This window comes from Thermobia domestica, chromosome 1 (assembly GCF_964235325.1).
Source record: "Thermobia domestica chromosome 1, izTheDome1.hap1.1, whole genome shotgun sequence".
Lineage (NCBI taxonomy): Eukaryota > Metazoa > Arthropoda > Insecta > Zygentoma > Lepismatidae > Thermobia > Thermobia domestica.
Genome location: NC_137454.1, coordinates 75377062 through 75396485, shown reverse-complemented (window position 1 = coordinate 75396485; position 19424 = coordinate 75377062). Strand labels below are relative to the sequence as shown.

Genomic DNA, 19424 nt, shown 5'->3' with positions numbered 1-19424 from the left:
AATGCGTTCTTAAATGTAAGTTGGTGGGCGTACGTGCAATTGTAAAAAGTGCAAGCAATATGTGCTAGGTGCATACAGTAATTTTTATTTCGCGTTCGCGTAAGTGCAATTTTAAAAGTAGAACCAACATGTGCTAGGTGAACACAGTAATTTTTTTATTTCGCTTTCGCGTAAGTGCAATTGTAACAAAAGGCTTCGCCAACTTTTGTTAAATGGAAATGAAATTTTAAAATTATTTCCGTAAATGCTTGCTATAATTAAACAATAAATCTTTTGTGTAAGCGTGCAACATGAATAGCATTTCAAACAAAGGCGCGGTATTAATGCTAAAAATATTATTCTATTTATTTTTCACAAATATTCAAAGTTTAATTCAAATAATCTGTTTTTTTAAAAAAACTGCTGTGGCAGCAATAAGTATTTCAAGTGAACTGAAGTTTTTTTTTTGGCAATTATACCTTGGCACCACTGGTGCTTGAAATTACTCTAATTATTTGATCATTTTATGACAATTATTAAGTTTTGGATTTTGTGGTGGCTGTGTTTTTTCAGGGATGGTTTCTATAAATTTTAAAGTTTTTATAAAAGCTATATATTAATTCATCGTAGCCTAACTGTAGTGAATCTCCATATCATTTTTTCTTGAATTCAAAGTGGGTAAATGGTATCTGAATTAATATACAGGTTATACTTTGTCATTTTTACCTTAAATAGCTGGATAATTTCGTGTTTTCATATGAAATAGCTTGGTCCAAAAAGAAATACCTAGTTAATTATTCAAGACATTAAATGCGTGTTCCCTGCTACCAAGTAAATTTTACTATTAACAGAAAAAAAAAAGTTTTGAAATTCTTTTAACTTTGCTGCATAAAATTTCTTGAAATTCTTAGGTTCGGTCATTTTTTTAAGAACAGACTAAATAGTAAACGACAACCTTGTTTTAATTGTTATCTATGCGAACAAGCAATTATTTCAATGAGTTTCTTTTACCCTACAACTATGTATATTGGTCAAAAAAATAAGAAGAAAACAACGTAGATATCATCAAAACTCAAGTGTAATTTAAAAAACTAGAGGGAAACCATATTAGTTGTGGTAGACATTGCATCAAAATTAAAAAAAAACTTTTTATTACTGGGGGTTAACTAAATAGTGTATTGTGCTGAAAACCATAAACACTGAAAAGCGTTTTTTTAAAACGCTGCTCTTAATAAGATATTTATATGGATCATTAGACAATATATTGCAATATAAGTTCAATATAACCAGGAAACAAAAAAATTAGTCATTTATAACCTTTGTTAGGTAGGTTCAAAGGAAAGAAAACTCAAATTTTCCCATTTTACCCAAAATAGACATTTATTTCACAATATTTACATTTTTGTTTTTATTTAAAATATTTCTCTTTAAGTTTTTTGGCCCTTTCTAACCTTTCCCATCTTGCGTAGGCCCTTATTAATACATCGTCCTCCCCGTCATTTAAAAAGCGTAAATCTTCATTTCCCTCAACCCCCATTGCTACTGGTGTTTTTGGGTCCATTGGTGGCTCTTTTACTACGGGTTCCATCGGTGGTTCTGCTACTGCAGGTGCCATTGGTGGTTCTGCTACTGCAGGTGCCATTGGTGGTTTTAGTACTGCCGGTTCCATTGGTGATTTTAGTACTGCCGGTTTCACTCTTTCTGTTTTTTCCTCTTCTAACGTTGGTACTGCTGTTGTTGGTGCTACCGATTTTATTATTTTTACAATCGGTAAATAACGTTTTCGCTTATTTTTTACCTCCTTTTCCTCTTTTCTCCCTCTTTTTCCTTCCACCGTTGCCAATAAACTATCCATCTTATTGAACCATTCAAGCTGGTTCAACAATGATGTAGTGGGGGTTGATAATGTGGACGGTTGTGCTTCCATTTTTCTAAAATAAAAAATAAAAACTGTAATTAGTATCAATTATAATTCTTTTTTTTCTTAATATACAAAATATGTATATATTTCTAGCTTGTACTATCGAATCTAAGTTAATTTATTGTACCTAAAATTTTTCATATGTCTATCTAAACTCTCATAAAGTTAAACTTTGTGCTGGTTCATGTCTCATATAGGATTGCTACTAAACGGTTGGTTAACTAAAATTAAGCTGTCAGTAATATGTTTGTAAATATCATCTACCACGTAAAAAGATTCAGGCGCTAATATTTTAATGTTCGGTGCTAGCATTCCCCAATGTTCAAGTTTCGGTTATGGTAAACTAATAGTTACGTATACCCACGGTGCTGAACGAAGCTAACATTGTACAAAATTTTTTTTTTTCGTGAAACACTTCGGAAATTACTTGCCGATAAGCATACATGTAATTTCTCACAAAAATAAATAAATATTCTAAACGCATGCTTAAATTAAGCCTCCATGCTTTTAAATAAAAAAATCTGTAATATTTATTCTCACGTATAAAAGTCAATCAATCATATTTCCATAATTAATGCAAGCAAACCCTCTAGTGAATTTGTTCCCCTAAAATAGTCATTAAGGCTCTCAACTATTGTTATATTCCTAGAAAATTCTCCTAACGTACCCTCTTTTTTTTCCAAAATTATCCAAAATTAAATTGTGGTAAGTCCCGCCTTTTGGGCTCAATTTCTAATGCTTTTACCTAACATACACGCCTTTAGTGCAAGGGTTCCAAGTTGATTTTAGAAATATTTTAATAAACAAACTCCAACAAAACAAACTTAAGGAAATACGAATAATTAACACTAAAAAAACTTGCTTAACCTCATTTTCAAGATTTTAAAACACTTCTAAACCTCAAAAGTAAATCCGTCTTTGGAAATCCTTAACCAGAAAAAATCTATATAGGCATATATCTTGTTATGGTCAATAAAAATGGATTATAACTAGTAAAATCAGTATAAGAACTATGTTAAACTTTACTACCTCCAAAAAAAAAGTAGGATAAAATAACCTCCAAACGTTCCTATTTAGCGGAAAATTCTAAATTTTTTATTAGTTTTTTTCTTTCTTTCTTTTATCTCAAATTCTTTTGAACACACTGTATTTATTTATTTATATCAATTATGCATCATTATCTATTTTAAAATAATAACCACGCTAATAAATGGTATGTTAATTCACGCTTTTAATTTCCAAACGCAAACTAATACAATCAAACGCCCGCGGGTTTAATTCCCAGCGCAGCCGTGCGCGATAGCAGCAAACGCAAATCTAATTCCTATCGTCCGCGGGTTTAATTTCCAGCGCAGCCGTGCGCGATAGCAGCAAACGCAAATCTAATTCCTATCGTCCGCGGGTTTAATTCCCAGCGCAGCCGTGCGCGGTAGCAGCAAACGCAAATCTAATTCCTAACGGCCGCGGGTTTAATTCCCAGCGCAGCCGTGCGCGGTAGCAGCAAACGCGAGTCTAATTCGTAACGCTTGCATTTACGATCAAAAAAGTACATTAAAAGTATTAATTTAATTCCTAATAAGTAAAACATTATTTTATTTTTCATCCAATGGTAGTTTATAGTGTAATACAACAACAATTATTTATTGCCCACAACTCGTATGTCATGTTTTTTTTTTCATTTGCTGTAAAACGGTATTATACTATAATTCCCAATTGCTTACACATAACGTATTCATTAAAGCCTGTGCAAGCACGTGCAAATTCAATTTGCAATACATAAACTAGCGCTCACATCGCTTTTAATAATAGCTAAAGCTTAGCATAAATAAACACTCCGGGTAAGACTATAATGTCACATTACGTGTTTTACTATCTAACGTCCGTGTAAATAAACTAAAATTCACAGTATAATTGTTTTTTCTTATAAAATACTATAGGATACAACCGCTTCCTTCTCACCCCTCAAAAATAATCCGTTAAACAATTTTCAATACTATTCCAAAAGTCAAACAACTCAAATTATTTTCCTAACACTATTTACACAAAATCAATTATTAAAAAAACGCATTCGCTTCATATGTTTACGCTCTATACTTCAATTTTAATTCCACCCTCAACTGAACAAACACAATATATATATTAAATGCAATAATACATACATCTATTTCTTTCAAGAAATACTTATTATTTTAATAGTATTACTATAATAAATTGGTGCTAGTCGTGAAACCTTTAGGTAAAAATTCTGAAATAGGATTTAGTACACAACAAACTGTTTTACAATAATAATAAGCAATCTCTCTTTAATTTTAAGGTAATGTATACTATTATTTATTTCAATAAATGTTATATTTCCTTTCTTAACCATTAGTTAATAATTAAAGGGGTACACATGTCAAATTTTCTCTGTTGTTCCTATAATATTAAAACATTTTAATAGGGTCGTATGTTCTAAGTAAAACAAGTATTGGGTTAAATAACTGCTTTGAATTAAAATAATCTTCATTAATGGAAAAAGTATACGTGTACTACCTAAGAATACTAATAATAATAATAATAATTTCCTATGTTAGTGAAACCGTTCGCTTTGCGTAAATTAACTAGGGACTAATGCAAATCTAGGGGTAACTAACATGTTTCTTTCTTTTAACGACAATTCATATAATTGGAATATCCATTTCTATATTACAAAAAAAAACCTTTTCAAAGATATAACACTCATAATACTAAAAAATCAATGTAAATCCATGTTAATCAAAAAATAACTACAGCTCATTTATGGCTAAGCAAATAACGTACACAGCTTTAACGTTAGGGCTCAATTCTAAGCGTAAAACTCATGTAGGTTCACACTGTATGTGTTTTGTGCTTGCTTAACAATCAAACCGTAAAATAAGTTGCTCCCACTAATTTATTAAAAAGTATAAAATGTTTAATTATAAACAACCTATGTTAACTGGGCGCGTCAGTAACTAAGGGTACACCGGTCTTTTGCAAAACAAAACAAAAAATATTTCCGCGTAAGTTGCTCCGAATAATTTATTATAAGGGTATAAAATGTTCAACCGTAAACAAACCTATGTTAACTGGGCGCGTCAGTAACTAAGGGTACATGGGTCTTTTGCAAAACAAAACAAAAAATTATTTCCGCGTAAGTTGTTCCGTCTAATTTATTATAAAAGTATAAAATGTTCAACCTATGTTAACGTTCCTCATAAATTTTATTATAGTTCCCGTTCCCCTAATAAACTCGTGTGAATTAAATCCCAACCACCAACTATAAGTTTACGTTTCACATAGCCTTACTGTTAAAAGACGCTGTAAATATGGTATTATTATACAAATCTTTCTTGTGCAGTGGTGTAAAATTTAGATTCAGCTGTAGGTTCACATAGCCTTACTGTTCAAAACACAGTAAATATATTATTATACATTTTTAATGTGTAAAACCCGTTAAGTTAACTATGCAATTAGTTGTAAAACTTACGTTTTTTTTTCCAAGAACCAGGTCAATCAGCAATCAATGGATGTAGCACACAAATCAATATAATACAACTAAAAGTAAAAATAATAGAGCAATTGTTGTACAAAGAATTATATATATATAAGCATTTGATTAATGAAGGGGGTGGAGTTACTTTATACATACATTATAGGACAATTATAACTTTGGGTTAAGTTTAAAAGTTTATTGAGCTTCAATTGGTTAGAAAATATCACATTAAATCAATGACGTATGGGGAGCATTTAAATACAGATAGTCTGTTCAAATTTTAACTTTGGCTAGTTTGTACAATAGTTTATTACAAATAAAGTCATTAAGCACATATTTTCTCAAACATGGGGGGGGGGAAGCCGAAAAAGTCCATGTATATTGCGGGTAAATATTGAATTTTTTCTTTCTTCATTTCCCAGTTAAGTTGCATTGAATCAGATGAGTTTCTCATAAGTCAAGCTATATACGGCAATTAAAATTCTTGTTGCTAAACAAGGTCATCATAAGTTAAGCTAATATCACAGGGTAGGCGGGTAACAACACATAAGTTCGTTCACTATAAAACATTAGCTTATCTGTCTAAATAATCTCTAAACTTAATTTCAACTTTGGTTCATGTACGTACACCTCGTGATCATTCTATGATTAACTCTGTCATGGCAATCGGTTAAAACAATGTTCATATGACGTCATAATATCGCCAGTCAGCATCTCTATCGCAAAAGTCAGTCTCGTTTCAAAGCATGTCAAGAAAAGATCACTACAGCCAGTGCTCCAAACAACGTTCCAGCTTTAAAATAAAGTTGTTTCCTATTAAAGGCTTCATATAGATATAATTTTATTCAAGCAAAATTTTAATATAATCATAAATATTTTATTCGTAAGGCTAGGGGTTCTGCATAAGGGTTATATTTTAACAAAAAAAAAGCTTTTTAACTTCTCACACCTTGTTCGAGTTGAGGTATTAAAATATGCTCACATCTTTTTAATAGCTAGCTTCTAATCAATTATATATGCTCACATCTTTTTAATAGGTAGCTTCTAATGAAGCGTAGGAATACATAATGTGGTTCCTGCATAGGGGCCATGGGTTCTGCGGTCATATTTTTACCAACGAGCTTTTTAACAAGGAGTATGGCTTGCCATTACATAAGCTGCAAGCAGGGAAGGGAACCATTTCTTTTTATCTGTTCCCACATTTTTAGCATGTAGCTTGTAATGTTCTCACATACTGTTCGTATGGATCCTGTATAGGGTCCTGGGGTCATCCACTGTCCATGCAAAGCAGGGAAGGGGGTTGGGGTCATTCGTTGTGTCCCTGCAAAGCAATGAAGTGGGGGTAGGGGTCATTCGCTGTCCCTGCAAAGCAGGGAAGGGGTAGGGGTCATTCGCTGTGGTCCTAGGACCCATGGGCCATTTCCTTTTATTCGCTCTCACCCTTTTAGCAAGGAGTATGGCTTACCATACGAAACAATAAATATATGCTCACATCTTTTTAACAGGCAGCTTCTATTGAATTATATATATATATATATATATATATATATGGTCACATCTTTTTAACAGTTAGCTTGTAATCAATTATATATCATCACATCTTTTTAACAGGTAGCTTCTAATGAAGCGTATGGGTCATGCAAACGGGCTTTACTATAGGAAATATTCGGATCTTGCATAGAAACTATACCACAGGAGGTTCCTCTTTTATCATTACAATTCTGCAACAAGTCTATGGAATTTTTTTTTTAAATATTTGTAGGTTAACACAGTTAGTGTTCTGAGCTTCCTTAGCAATCAATCCGTAAAATAACTTGCTCCGACTAATGTATTAAAATCATATACAATAAAAAACAGTCCAATTTAAAAATTAGTGAATATGTCATGCATTTAGTTCGATAACTATCGTTTTTTTTTCAAGTTGCAAGTCTTGCAAAACAGTATAATGGTACTAAAAATAATAAAACGTTTATTATACAGTAAAATATGTAGATATGTATAAAATAATCCAAATTTTTTAACTAGTTTATTACAGTTAAAGTGCTTAGGATATATTTTGTTAAGCGCATAATTTCTCATAGTTTTACATATAAGAGCTCCTCTGTGCTTAAGTGAATAGCGCACACACCTTTTGGCATAAAAGGTCCACGTTTCAAATAGCTTTGGGGTGGGGGCGCGGTGGTTCAGTGGTAGAGCGTTCACCTTTGGTGCTTGGGAATCCCAGGCTCATTCTCAATATAATACAGTGTTCACCTATTGTGTTAAGGGTCCCGGGTTCAATCCCATTATAATACAGTGTTCACCTCTGGTGCATGGAGTCCTTGGTTCGCACCAATTATTTTAACATTTTCATGACAAACACTCACTTTGGATTTATTTTTTTATAAATTGTGGTGAACAAGCACAGTGTGCGTGGGTTTTCTCCCACTTTCTATATACTTTTAAGAGCTCCCATATTTAGTTCAAACATCTTAGATTGTTCAGAGTTTGTAAAAACAAACGATCGAATAAAATAATCACCATATCCTTTAGCCTAACCGGCATAACCGTGGGACTCAAAGATTTCATTTCATTTCAAATAGCTTTGCTGCTAACGGTACAATCAAGCAATTAATCCACATATAAAATACAAAATTTCGTTAACCTTAGGGTAAAAATGGAGGAAAAGTACATGTATATTTCAGCTAAATACTGGCTTTTTTTTTTCTTTCCTCAATTTCCAATTAAATTACATATAATCAAATGAGTTTCTCATGATTCAAACTATATACGTCAGTTGTAATAGGGCAAGCGTTCAATAACCCATCAGTTCTCGTGATTATCGGTTTATTTTTTTCTATCGTCAATATCAATTAAACTTAGACACATAAACTCGTGATCCATCTGTGATTAACTCTGTTAGATATCACTCATGCTTGTCGATAATAAAGGTTTTTAACCTTGCACGTGATTGTTATTCAGAGTTCTGATTAAGTTCAAATCATACAAATGTTTGTAGATGATTGCAAGCAAGCGTTCAATAACCCATCAGTTCTCGTCATTATCGGTTTCTCTATCATCAGTATCAATTAAACTCGTACACATAAACTCGTGATCCATCTGTGATTAACTCTGTTAGATATCACTCATGGTTGTCAATAATAAAGGTTTTTAACCTTACACGTGATTGTTATTCAGAGTTCTCATTAAGTTCAAATCATACAAATGTTTGTAGATGATTGCCAGTAATCTGTGATTCGTGTAAATAAGTAAAGTCTATAATCACTTTTATCATTCTGATACGGTACAAAGTTAATCTTGACGTCACTAAAGCCACGCCAAACGCCTTCTCGCTCCTTCATTTCAATTTCAACGGCTCTCAAGGAAGGACGTCTGTACCACTCAGTCTTCAGCTCATAAGTAAGAAAAAAATAATTTTTAATAAATATTACCCTTTTCATAGTATACTTGTAGGAGGGGGTAGGAGGGGGGGAGGGGCTTATTTTTAACTTTTCACTTTGATCAAGTCGAGGGATGCTCACATCTTTTTAACAGGTAGCTTCTAATCAATTATATATGCTCACATCTTTTTAATAGGTAGCTTCTAATGAAGCGTAGGAATACATAATGTGGTTCCTGCATAGGGGCAATGGGTCCTGGGAGTCATATTTTTACCAACGAGTAATATTTTACATATTACGAACCATTACATAAGCTGCAAGGCAGGGAAGGGAACCATTTCCTTTTATCTGCTCCCACCTTTTTAACATGGAGTATGGCTTGCCATACGAAACATTCTCACATCTTTTTAATAGGTAGCTTCTAATCAATTATATATGCTCACATCTTTTTAATAGGTCGCTTCTAATGAAGCGTAGGAATACATAATGTGGTTCCTGCATAGGGGCCATGGGTTCTGCGGTCATATTTTTACCAACGAGCTTTTTAACAAGGAGTATGGCTTGCCATTACATAAGCTGCAAGCAGGGAAGGGAACCATTTCTTTTTATCTGTTCCCACATTTTTAGCATGTAGCTTGTAATGTTCTCACATACTGTTCGTATGGGTGCTGCATAGGGACTATGGGTTGGGGTCATTTCCAGGGGCCATATTTTTACCAATGAGCTTTTTAACAATGAGTATGGCTTGCCATACGAAAGAATAAAAGTTACGAACCATTACATAAGCTGCAAGCAGGGAAGGAAACCATTTCCTTTTATTTGCTTTTTAACAGGTAGCTTCTAATGAAGCGTAGGGGCCATGGGTCCTGCATAGGGGCTATGGGTCCTGCATAGGGGCTATGGGTCCTGGGGGCCATTTCCAGGGTCATCCATTGTGGTCCTGTACAGGGACCATCCAATGTGACCTTCGTAGTGGTCATTCAACCTTTCCTTTCGTCATCTATCTCCAGGAAAAAAAAAAAAACTGACCCTATTTCATCACCTCCTTCGATAGTCCCCCTTATCCTTAATTAAACAAGCGATAAACTATCTCTTATCAACTGTCGCATCTCTTTTATGGATACCACACTAAATCAATACTACTAAAGTAACCCTTTTCCACACTTCCATTGTTTCTTCCAAGGCATTTTACCCAAGGAAGATAAAATACAATTTGATTAGTTCTCATTTATTTAATTGATTTATGTTTCATATGTATGTATAAAATACCGTTGTAAACTGATTTTTATAGTAATGTTTGGGGATATATGGAATGACTTATACGAATCTCCGTTATTTTAGGCTTATATAGGAAAATTTGATTCGAAGTACGAAACTTTGAAGGAAGGTTATGTGTAACTTTCTGGAATGAGTTAGCCATAATGTAGCAAGTCGAGTAATCAACGGCATATAGTTGTATGAAAAGTTTCCGGATCTATTTTTATTAATATACTTGAAACTTGTTCACTTCAATAAACTTCAATGAATCAAGAATGTATGTTAAATTTTTGTAATGTACGAGGGGATGCTGAAAAAGTTTCTGGCTTTGTTTCCTTTAAATTGAAGTAGCCTCATGTCTTAACATGTAACTTTCTTAAAATCAATTGATTCCTAATTGTACAACATCTGTACTTGCAGGTAGAAGATGGGATGGAAGAAACACGAAAAAATTTCACGTCGTCAGAGTTGAGAGCTGTTATGAAGTTCTTATGGCTCCAGAGAAACTCTGAAAAGTCAATATATATGAAGATGTGCCAAACACTGGGGGAGACACGTCCTTCATATAGCTGTGTAAAAACGTAGATACGTATCTCATTTTAGGTCAAACGTATGTATCACATTTTAGGTCCGTTACACAGTCAAGCGGAGCTCCGCGCTCCGTCTTCCGCCCTCCGCGCTACGCGTGTGTGCTTACACAGTCATCCGTAGCTACGCGCTAAGCGTCACGTGATTACATACACAATTTTCCTCAGTCAGTGTTGCGAGTCAACATGAGTAAGATCGAAACGACAATAGTGGCTTCTTATTATCTCTGTAAGAAGAAAAAATGAAGAACACAGAAAAATAGGCTGTTCCAAAGTCACCCCTTAGTTACTCAAAGAATTTTGAAGGGAGCTTTTGTGACTCTGTATGTAGGTTTGCGAGAAGACGAGAAAAAGTTCTTTAATTATTTTCGCATGTCAGTCCAGTTGTTCGATAAATTAATTGAAAAAATTGTGAATCTCACGATTTTTGTATTCTTCGCAATCGGGATCCCATAAACGTGGTCTTAATCCAACTTCTGTAATAAGTCTTTCTGAATCAATCTCCATTTTGGTTTTGCTACTATGCACCTTGCTCTTTACATTTTAAAGGAAAGTGGCTGCTCCGCGCGCGAAGTTCCGCTTGACTATGTAAACACCTATTTGCTCAATGGCCCTATCCGCCTCGCGGAGCGCGGATAGGGCCACGCGGAGGTCTCCCCGTGAATATGTATGCACACATAAGGAACAATAGAACAATCTTGCAACGCGGGACTCTGCGCGCGGAGCTCCGCGTGACTGTGTAACGGACCTTAAGAACGGCCATTTCACGGTGGAAGACGCCTTAGACGCTTGCAGCGACTTCCGTCAAACTAAACAGACCAGCAAACATTCGATGCTCTCCATTCACTGATTTTTGAGGATCATCGAATATTCGCCAAAAAGATTACCCTGATACTGAACATCTCCAGCGAAAGGTTGGTTCTATTATTACCGCAGTCCTATGAATGCCGAAACTTTTGAGTGCAGATCAAAAGAAGGAACGTGTCGAAGCATCCAATGGCCATCCTAGGATTCCAATTAGTCCACCACCTACCTTACTCTCCAGACCTCTCACCTGACTATTTTCTATTTCTCAACCTGAAAGAAACACCTGAAAGCTGATCGTTTTGAGGACATTTCTAACGTCACAGGCTGCTAAGAGTGGTTTGAGGGACAATCAAAAGCTTTTTTTTTTTTTTTTTTTTTTTTTTTTTTGTATAGGCTAGAAAAGCTTCAACAACGCTCTCAGAAGTGCATTGATCTCAATGGAGAATACGTTCAATAAACATGTAATCTCGGACCTTTGACACGTGTTTTTCTTGGCAAAGCCAGCAAATTTTCAGCATGCCCTCGTATGTTCTCAGTAAGTTCTGGGAGGCAGGTTAATGCGCTTTGAGGTAGTTACTATGTGAGTATCTGCTTAGTCACTGAGTAAAAATGATAAAAGTGGTTTTGTTACCTTCTGTTAAATTGCTCATTTAGTTATATTTAGAAATGCCACCGAGTACAACATGAAGGTACAAAAATGCTCTGTGATAGAAATATATCCTACACACAAAAATTCAATTACGATCTAGACTAATGAGCTAGTTTTTGCGTTGTAACTATATAATATACTTCTCCCGCCTTTGTCCGTAAATATTTTAGCTATTATAGCCTACCTAAATGTCGGAAAACACAAAATCAGGTTTCCAAATGAAAAGGTTATTGAGCATTTAAACAGTGAGCGTAACAGAATTGTTGTTGGTCAATGTTGATAACACGTTAGTTCCGAGCTGTATAAATGAGTTAAGTAATTTCGTCACTCTTGGTGACGACAAAAGTGTCTGGTAGATAAAGAAAGTACAAGCCGGTAGATGATTCACATTTATTTTTAGGCAACACGTTTCCTTATTTTTTTTTATTTTTATTTTATTTTTTTTTACCTGGCGTAGTTAGAGCTCTTGTTAAGAGGAGTCCAAGGCATGGGAAGGATCCAATAATATAAGACCCTATGTTGATGTATATCGAATGGAATATTCTCATGAAGAAGGATAAACTTAGATTGTTTTTATCAGAAAAGAAATAGTAAGATGATGAGAAGATCAAATCTTTAGTCTATATCAAGTATTTCTCTGCTAAACAGGTATAGTTTATTTATTTTTAGCATTTATTGATCAGAAAATTTAGAATTAAAAAATAAATTTAATTGTTTTCTAGAGCTCCTGGGACAACACCAATGTAAATTCTATATTGAACATATTTCTTTGATCAGACGGATAAGGAACGAGATGAGAGAAATTTATTCTTGAGAAGCTAAATCTTTACCAGACTACCATTTCTTGATATCTGATACTAGTTGGGGAGTTTAGTTTATCAACACTCCTTTATATACGAAGTGTGTTCAAAAAGTGTCTAACCTTATTTTTTTCCCTCGTAAACCAATTAAGTGCGGGGTACTTTCTTCAGTGTAGATGTAGCGGGTACACTTATGCGTAGTCGTGATTTTTTTTTTCCGCTCGCAGAAAGTGTCAGTCAGTGTGACCACCGTTAGTACTTTCATACTAGATCTAGTACCGTAAGACTGGGTTACTCTGCACATCAGGGGTTACTTTGCACAAAATACGAAAAGAGTTTCACAATCCTCTGTCGATAAAACCATGAACTGTAAAGAGGAAGTTTCAACTGCTACCGTAAGATAGAACATCTAACTGCATTTTGGCTATAATGCTGGCGGTAAATATAAGTTTGTTGTTGTAGAGATATGGAAAGCAGTCATTGTAAAGGCCGAAAAAATTTGAAAGATATCTCGTACAATAATTTCCGTCAAAGTTAAGTCAGTTTTGTAGAATACTACTGTGTATAAAGGGACTTTGATGCAATAATTGAAATTGAAATGTGAAACATTTTAAAGTCATAAAAAGAGTAAAACTGGGAGAAGGCGGTTTCATCGGGGTTACTTTGCAGCGGTCCAAAATACCCATTAGATAGGAAATTATTACTACTGAATTCTTCTGCATTCTAAATTTAGGTAGATGCCGGAATGGATTTCTTGTTGGAAAATAAATTACGAACAGTGACGGATCCAGAAAAATAGTTTGAGAGGGACTTTATTCAGTAAGACTTCGTTTTTTTTGTTTTTTTAAAAGAAATCACTACACTTTTTTTTTTTGTGTGTGTGGGAGAGATTGAAGCTTATGCGCATAGGAAAGACTAACAGATATTTTAAAAAGAAATAATGCAATTTGGGTGGCCTTCAGCCTGAAAGCCCCAAAGCTCGTAAATCTTCCACTGATTACGGTTGGGATGATATTCTTGGACACATGGGCGTCTCTGGCGGGGGGGGACGCGTCCCCTTCAATATTTTGAAGTGACATAATCTAAAATTCCGCTGAGATACTACAGTTAGATCATTTCCTTTGATGTCCCCCCCAAATTTTACATGCCAGAGACGCCAATGCTTGGACATAAGGAATAACCAAGGCAAAACAGTTCACGGGATTTTCTTTTTCTGTTCCTGAGTTGGCATTTTTGTGGGATATATGCTAAACCAGCGTTTCCCAACCTTTTTCAACTTGCGGCACACTACAGGTGTAATTTGAATTCTCGCGGCACACCCATATTATATATATATATATATATATATATAATATTATTATTATTTGTAAATATAAAATACCTTTGTATTTTTCTGTGATTACTGATCTCCTTCTTAGAGAGAAGAAAGCTCGATCACTGGTTTTCTCCCGTGGTAAATCATTATGCTTATTTTTCATTCTAATTTTAAAATAGAAAACAATTGCCATCAAATATAGGACTCGGGTTTTTAAAAATCCACTTTCTCTTTCGAAAACTGTATCCAATCTTTCACTAAAAAGGAAGATCAATAAATAACGAACAAATAAACAAGTCTCCTGTACCTTTAAAACACAAATGTAGGTAATTTGTATGTATCTTTGCTTTGTTGAATTTAGTGAATGATATGTTAAAATTTCAAGTTACGAAATAGTCTGCAACAATAAAGAAGCAATAATGGTCATGACAATGATAAATACGTTTTCCAGCATTAAAAATGTTCAGAAAAGTAACACAGTATGAAACTTAAAATTGTAGTTTTATAGTAGAGGTTCATAGTAATGTGAAATACAAATATACATTTTCCCCTATGTCTTGCAATTTGGTTCCTATAGAATTAATAATTTGTTTCGATTTCCTCGCGGCACACCAGCGACCCATTCGCGGCACACCAGTGTGCCGCGGCACACCGGTTGGGAAACGCTGTGCTAAACTATCAGAATGTGGTTCCTGTGCCTGTACCAGTAAATGAATAATTTTCTTTACAAATATTGGTAATTCATACTAAGTATCGATACCGGTACCATCATTCTAATATCAATATTTGTAGAATGCATGCAGTTTTGTGTAATAAGTGAAATGTATAAATATTGAATGGAAAACATTGCACAGAAACGTTATGCACGTATGTTGAACATACTCTTTTGTATGTTGTCCAAAGTATCCCCACGTATGCCAAGTTTATATTTCAATAACCACGATCATATTGAATGTTTACTAATAAACTGAACTTGCACTAATGTTTTCCTTAAATATCTAGCTATTATATGTTTAAAATACAGTGTTCTAAATCATTACGTTTGTATGTTACATGCGATTTTCTTTAAAATTCCTTTAATCTGTTGCAAAGTAACCCCGTCTTATTGTACCTTTTATAATATTTTACTGTTCTAATACGTTCACCAAAAAAATCTAGTACTTTTCTCCTCCTCTTCTTTTCTCATAAATACATTTGGGAGATAAAAAGGAATCTCAAGAAAATTTGGCAATGTACGAAAATTTCACTGTTTCTGGTAACTTTTTTCTGTCTTTTTTTTTTTTTTTTTTTTTTTTTTTTTTACAGTAATATTTACAATAACGGATGTGGGACATAGGTGCCATCCGATCGCCTCCTCCAACGAGAAGGAACTCTGGCAGTGGTTAGTTGTTCCTCGCTTGATAATTCATAAGGGTCGGGAAACGAAATGATAGACCTAGTACTTCCTTATGAATCGCAGCAAATTCTTTTGGGGCAAGTGTTAGGATGGGGTGGGGGAATTAACTATTTAGCACTATTTACAATCTTGAAAGGCGATATTACATTTTGGGTGATCCGTTTAAACAGTAGGCTATTAAGGAAATAAAGCTCGATTTTCTCAATAAGCTCATCTTATGATATTTCTTGTTTTCTCCCGACATCCTCTATATTTGTCATACTTGTTACTTTAGTGGTTTTACAGTGAGTTCTTATACAGCAACTAAGCAGGGATAGGCTACCACCAGGATTTTTAGTTTGAGAGTGTAAAGTCAAAATTGGGAGAGTTAAGTAATTTGCACGCTTTGCATTGAATTTTGCCTAAAAATTTAAAGTTGGGGTTCTTTCAAGAATGTGGGGGTCACTCCTCCACCTACAGGGGAGGAGAGCTGCCAGAACCTTTTAATAAGATACTAATATCGTAAAATGTCATAAATAGGGTGAAACGGGAGCAGATAAAATTTGAGTACTTTTTCTCAGATCTAGTACTTTTTTCTGTATAGGTTAGTACGAAATATTTTTGCTGGGTAGTCACACTGGTGTCAGCCGCTGGCAGTCGGTCAACGAGTGAAGAGGTGTAGTGAGCGATCGTCGATTTCAATTATATATATATATATATATATATATATATATATATATATATATATATATATATATATATATATATATATATATATACAGGGGTTGGACAAAAAATCTAAAACGTTTGCAAAAGTCTGAAAATCATACCTAGTATGGTGTGGGGCCTCCTTTTGCGTCCAAAACAGCTTGGATTCGACGTGTAATGGACGTATACAGCTCCTGAATCGTGGTATGTGAAATTTTGTACCATTGCTCCTCCAAAACATGCTCAAGTTCCTTAAGGGATGCTGGTGGAGGGTCATGAGACCGAACACGCCTTTCTAACTCAGACCACAATGGCTCAATGATGTACAGATCTAGTGATTGTGGGACCCAGGGAAGGTGTGATTGCTCCTGGTCATGCTCCTCAAACCATGATTTCACCCTTTTTGCAGCGTGACAGTGTGTCAAATTAGCTTGGTAGATGCCATTACCATCAAGGAACAATATTTGGGCCATGGGTAGAACCTGGTCCCCCAAAATGGCTTCATACGCCTTAATATTCATCATTCCATGCAGGGCTATCATGGGATCTGCAGAAAACCACGATATCACTGCCCATACTGTAACAGAACCACCTCAATGCTTTACAGTTAAGAGCAGACAGTCTGTATCATAGGCCTGCGACGGTGTTCTCCATACGTAAACACGACCGGTTGTTGGAAACAAGGTGAAGGTCGATTCATCGGACCACATTATGTGTTTCCGCTGCTCATGAGTCCACGCCTTGTGGTCCTTGCACCACTGGATACGCCTCTTCACATTTACTGCTGTGACCAGGGATTTGGCGATAGCGGCCCTGCCATGAATTTTCATTTTATGAAGTTCCAGTCGCACTGTTTTTGATGAAACCGGGTTCTGTAGGCCGGAATTGAGTTCAGACGTAATTTTCATTCTTTTTAGCTGCTACAATCCGTTTTAATGCCCTCTGGTCCCTATCTGACAGGATTGTCTTTCGAACACTTTTGCTCTTTGCAGACGTCGTTTGCCCATGAATTGTGTATGCTCTCGTGACATTGGACACAGTGCCTTTCAATACTCCCACAATGTTTGCCACTGTTGCCACTGAAGCTCCAACCAGACGGGCACCAACGATCATGCCTCTTTGGAAGTCTGCCAGGTCGCCCATTTTACCGCACCACTTTCACACCACGACACTCACAGGAGAACTGGTTACTGCTGACGAAAGAGGGAGGTCCAGATGACACATTGAAAGCAAAAAACGATCACAAAAAATTGACCAGCGAAATTGCATCAAATTTTGTCAAAGTTTGGTTATATTTAGTTTGTTAAATGATGTTTGTATTTAGTTTGTAATAAACATAATAGTTTTAATATACAGTTATTAAAATTAAATGTTATTTAGAAAGTAGTTCACAGGATTCCAAAGCAACATGATACGTAATCAAATGAAGTTGAGTTCATTCCTCTAGTCGCTGAATTAACTTAGATTTTGAGAGAAATGTTATTCTAGCAACACTAATTTCTATGGATGGTAACCTTGAAAATTCTGCTGGTTCATATTTACTATTGTAGAATAACATTATCTATGATTGTGGTAAGTTGCATTTCATTATCTCCTTTCATTTATGAAAAACAAGCAAAAGAAAAATGGTAAATTTTGTATTGTTTTTATTATGTCAGGCTCTTAAGAACGTAAATGAATACAGGCACATAGAAGGAACCAACCAGCATCGTAACGTAGATTTTTTCTGGGAGGGGGAGGGGGAGGGCAAGCATTAATACGCGTATCTGGGCTCCCTAGAAAATGTTATTTCTCTAATTCTTGGGCCCCCTCTTTCCATCTTACTCTTTATAGGTACTCCGGAGCCTGTGGGCCCTCCCGCACGGCAAGGTCTGCGGAGCCGTTTGTTATACCCCTGAGTACGTTCCATACATGACAAATTAATTAAGGGAACAATATTGACAAATCTAAAAGCCATACGATTAAATATTATTTCTAGGGCCCCTAATAGTAGACATTTTTTTTTTTACTGAAATGGGCCCATGACTTATTTTTGTTTTATTTACCTTTTGTGTGCTGTTTTGTTTATGTAATGTACTTAGGTAGTGAACTTGTTTGATGCTTCATTTATAATTTCATCTTCGTATCGTATAAGGAGTAAGAAAATTTTTGTCTTAAAGTAAGCCCCCATCGAATGGCGAGAAGCTTCCCTGGGGGACGCAGTTGCCCCCCTGCCCTCCACAAGTTACAGCCCTGGAACGAACCTATTGTGAGAAAGAACAGGAAAATCGCGCCGATGTTCCAGAAAGAGTTAAGAAAATTGAAGTGAAGAGTAAGGTGGAAATACTAATATTGTAGTTAAATAAAACTTGTATTGATATTAAGTAATCAAAATAACACGATTTGGACTGAGACCGAGCTGATGTAATTTTTTTCTTGTTTCTCTCTCTCTCTCTCTCTCTCTCTTTTGTGATCAAAGCACAGCGTAATCAGAGAAAATAGACTTTTGCCATGATCGATATACTTGAACAGCAACTTATAACAGGATAGAAAAAAAAAGTGATATAGTCACTTTATTACTGGAATCATGACCTGATTAAATACATAAATAAACAAATATTAACGCAACAAAAGTACTATTACCTGAACAGCGAACGAGTGCGGGCGGCCGGTTTTTGGAACTAAAATACAAGCAGCAGTGTTTCTAACCGGATTACTATTACAGTTCATTTTGTCCTGTTCATAATAAACCACTTCATGCATATGCTTAAGGCAGGGTAGATCCAGGAGGCGAGGCGATCGGGGCAATTGCCCCCTCCAGAATAGGATATTTATTTAATTTTAAAAATAAAACTTATGACTTTTCACCTTTGTATAATGAATGTAAAATAAAACCTAAAATTGGTAGGCCTTACTTCTTTTTTGTTTTACGTTGCAGAAGTCAAATAAAGCAATAAATTACAAGAAATTACCTACATTGGTGTTCTTGCTCAAAAAAATGTCCACCTTCAAAATCGCAGGTGGACATTTCTGTTCTAGAAATTGCAGACAATAGCTATTTCTCCTTTTCTAATGTTGTTTTACTTTTTTTTTTTTTTTTTTTTTTTTTTTGCAATACACTCTTACCTTGATTTGACTTCGAACGACCGTTTCTCCAAACATTCAGTCTGAACC

At 35.1% G+C, this 19424-nt stretch overlaps 1 protein-coding gene and 1 long non-coding RNA gene across 3 annotated transcripts in view; one reads left to right on the top strand and one right to left on the bottom strand.

The window, feature by feature from the left end:
* Positions 1–19424, top strand: part of LOC145686313 (uncharacterized) — a 150921-nt gene that overhangs the window by 1272 nt on the left and 130225 nt on the right. Inside the window, exons 2-3 of one of the 2 annotated variants that reach the window (XR_014131585.1) lie at positions 12531–12721; positions 17264–17606. This is a non-coding gene — a long non-coding RNA (uncharacterized LOC145686313). Of the gene's footprint in view, positions 1–12530; positions 12722–17263; positions 17607–19424 lie in introns of those variants that run through there. The other variant, XR_014131586.1, reaches the window with a different exon arrangement.
* On the bottom strand, positions 1341–5460 carry LOC145666222 (uncharacterized). Its single transcript, XM_081733289.1, has 2 exons — positions 5388–5460; positions 1341–1910 (listed from the first exon to the last, which is right to left on the bottom strand). The coding sequence occupies exon 2, from the start codon at positions 1904–1906 to the stop codon at positions 1388–1390; it is 519 nt and encodes a 172-aa protein (XP_081589415.1). The 5' UTR covers positions 1907–1910; positions 5388–5460; the 3' UTR covers positions 1341–1387.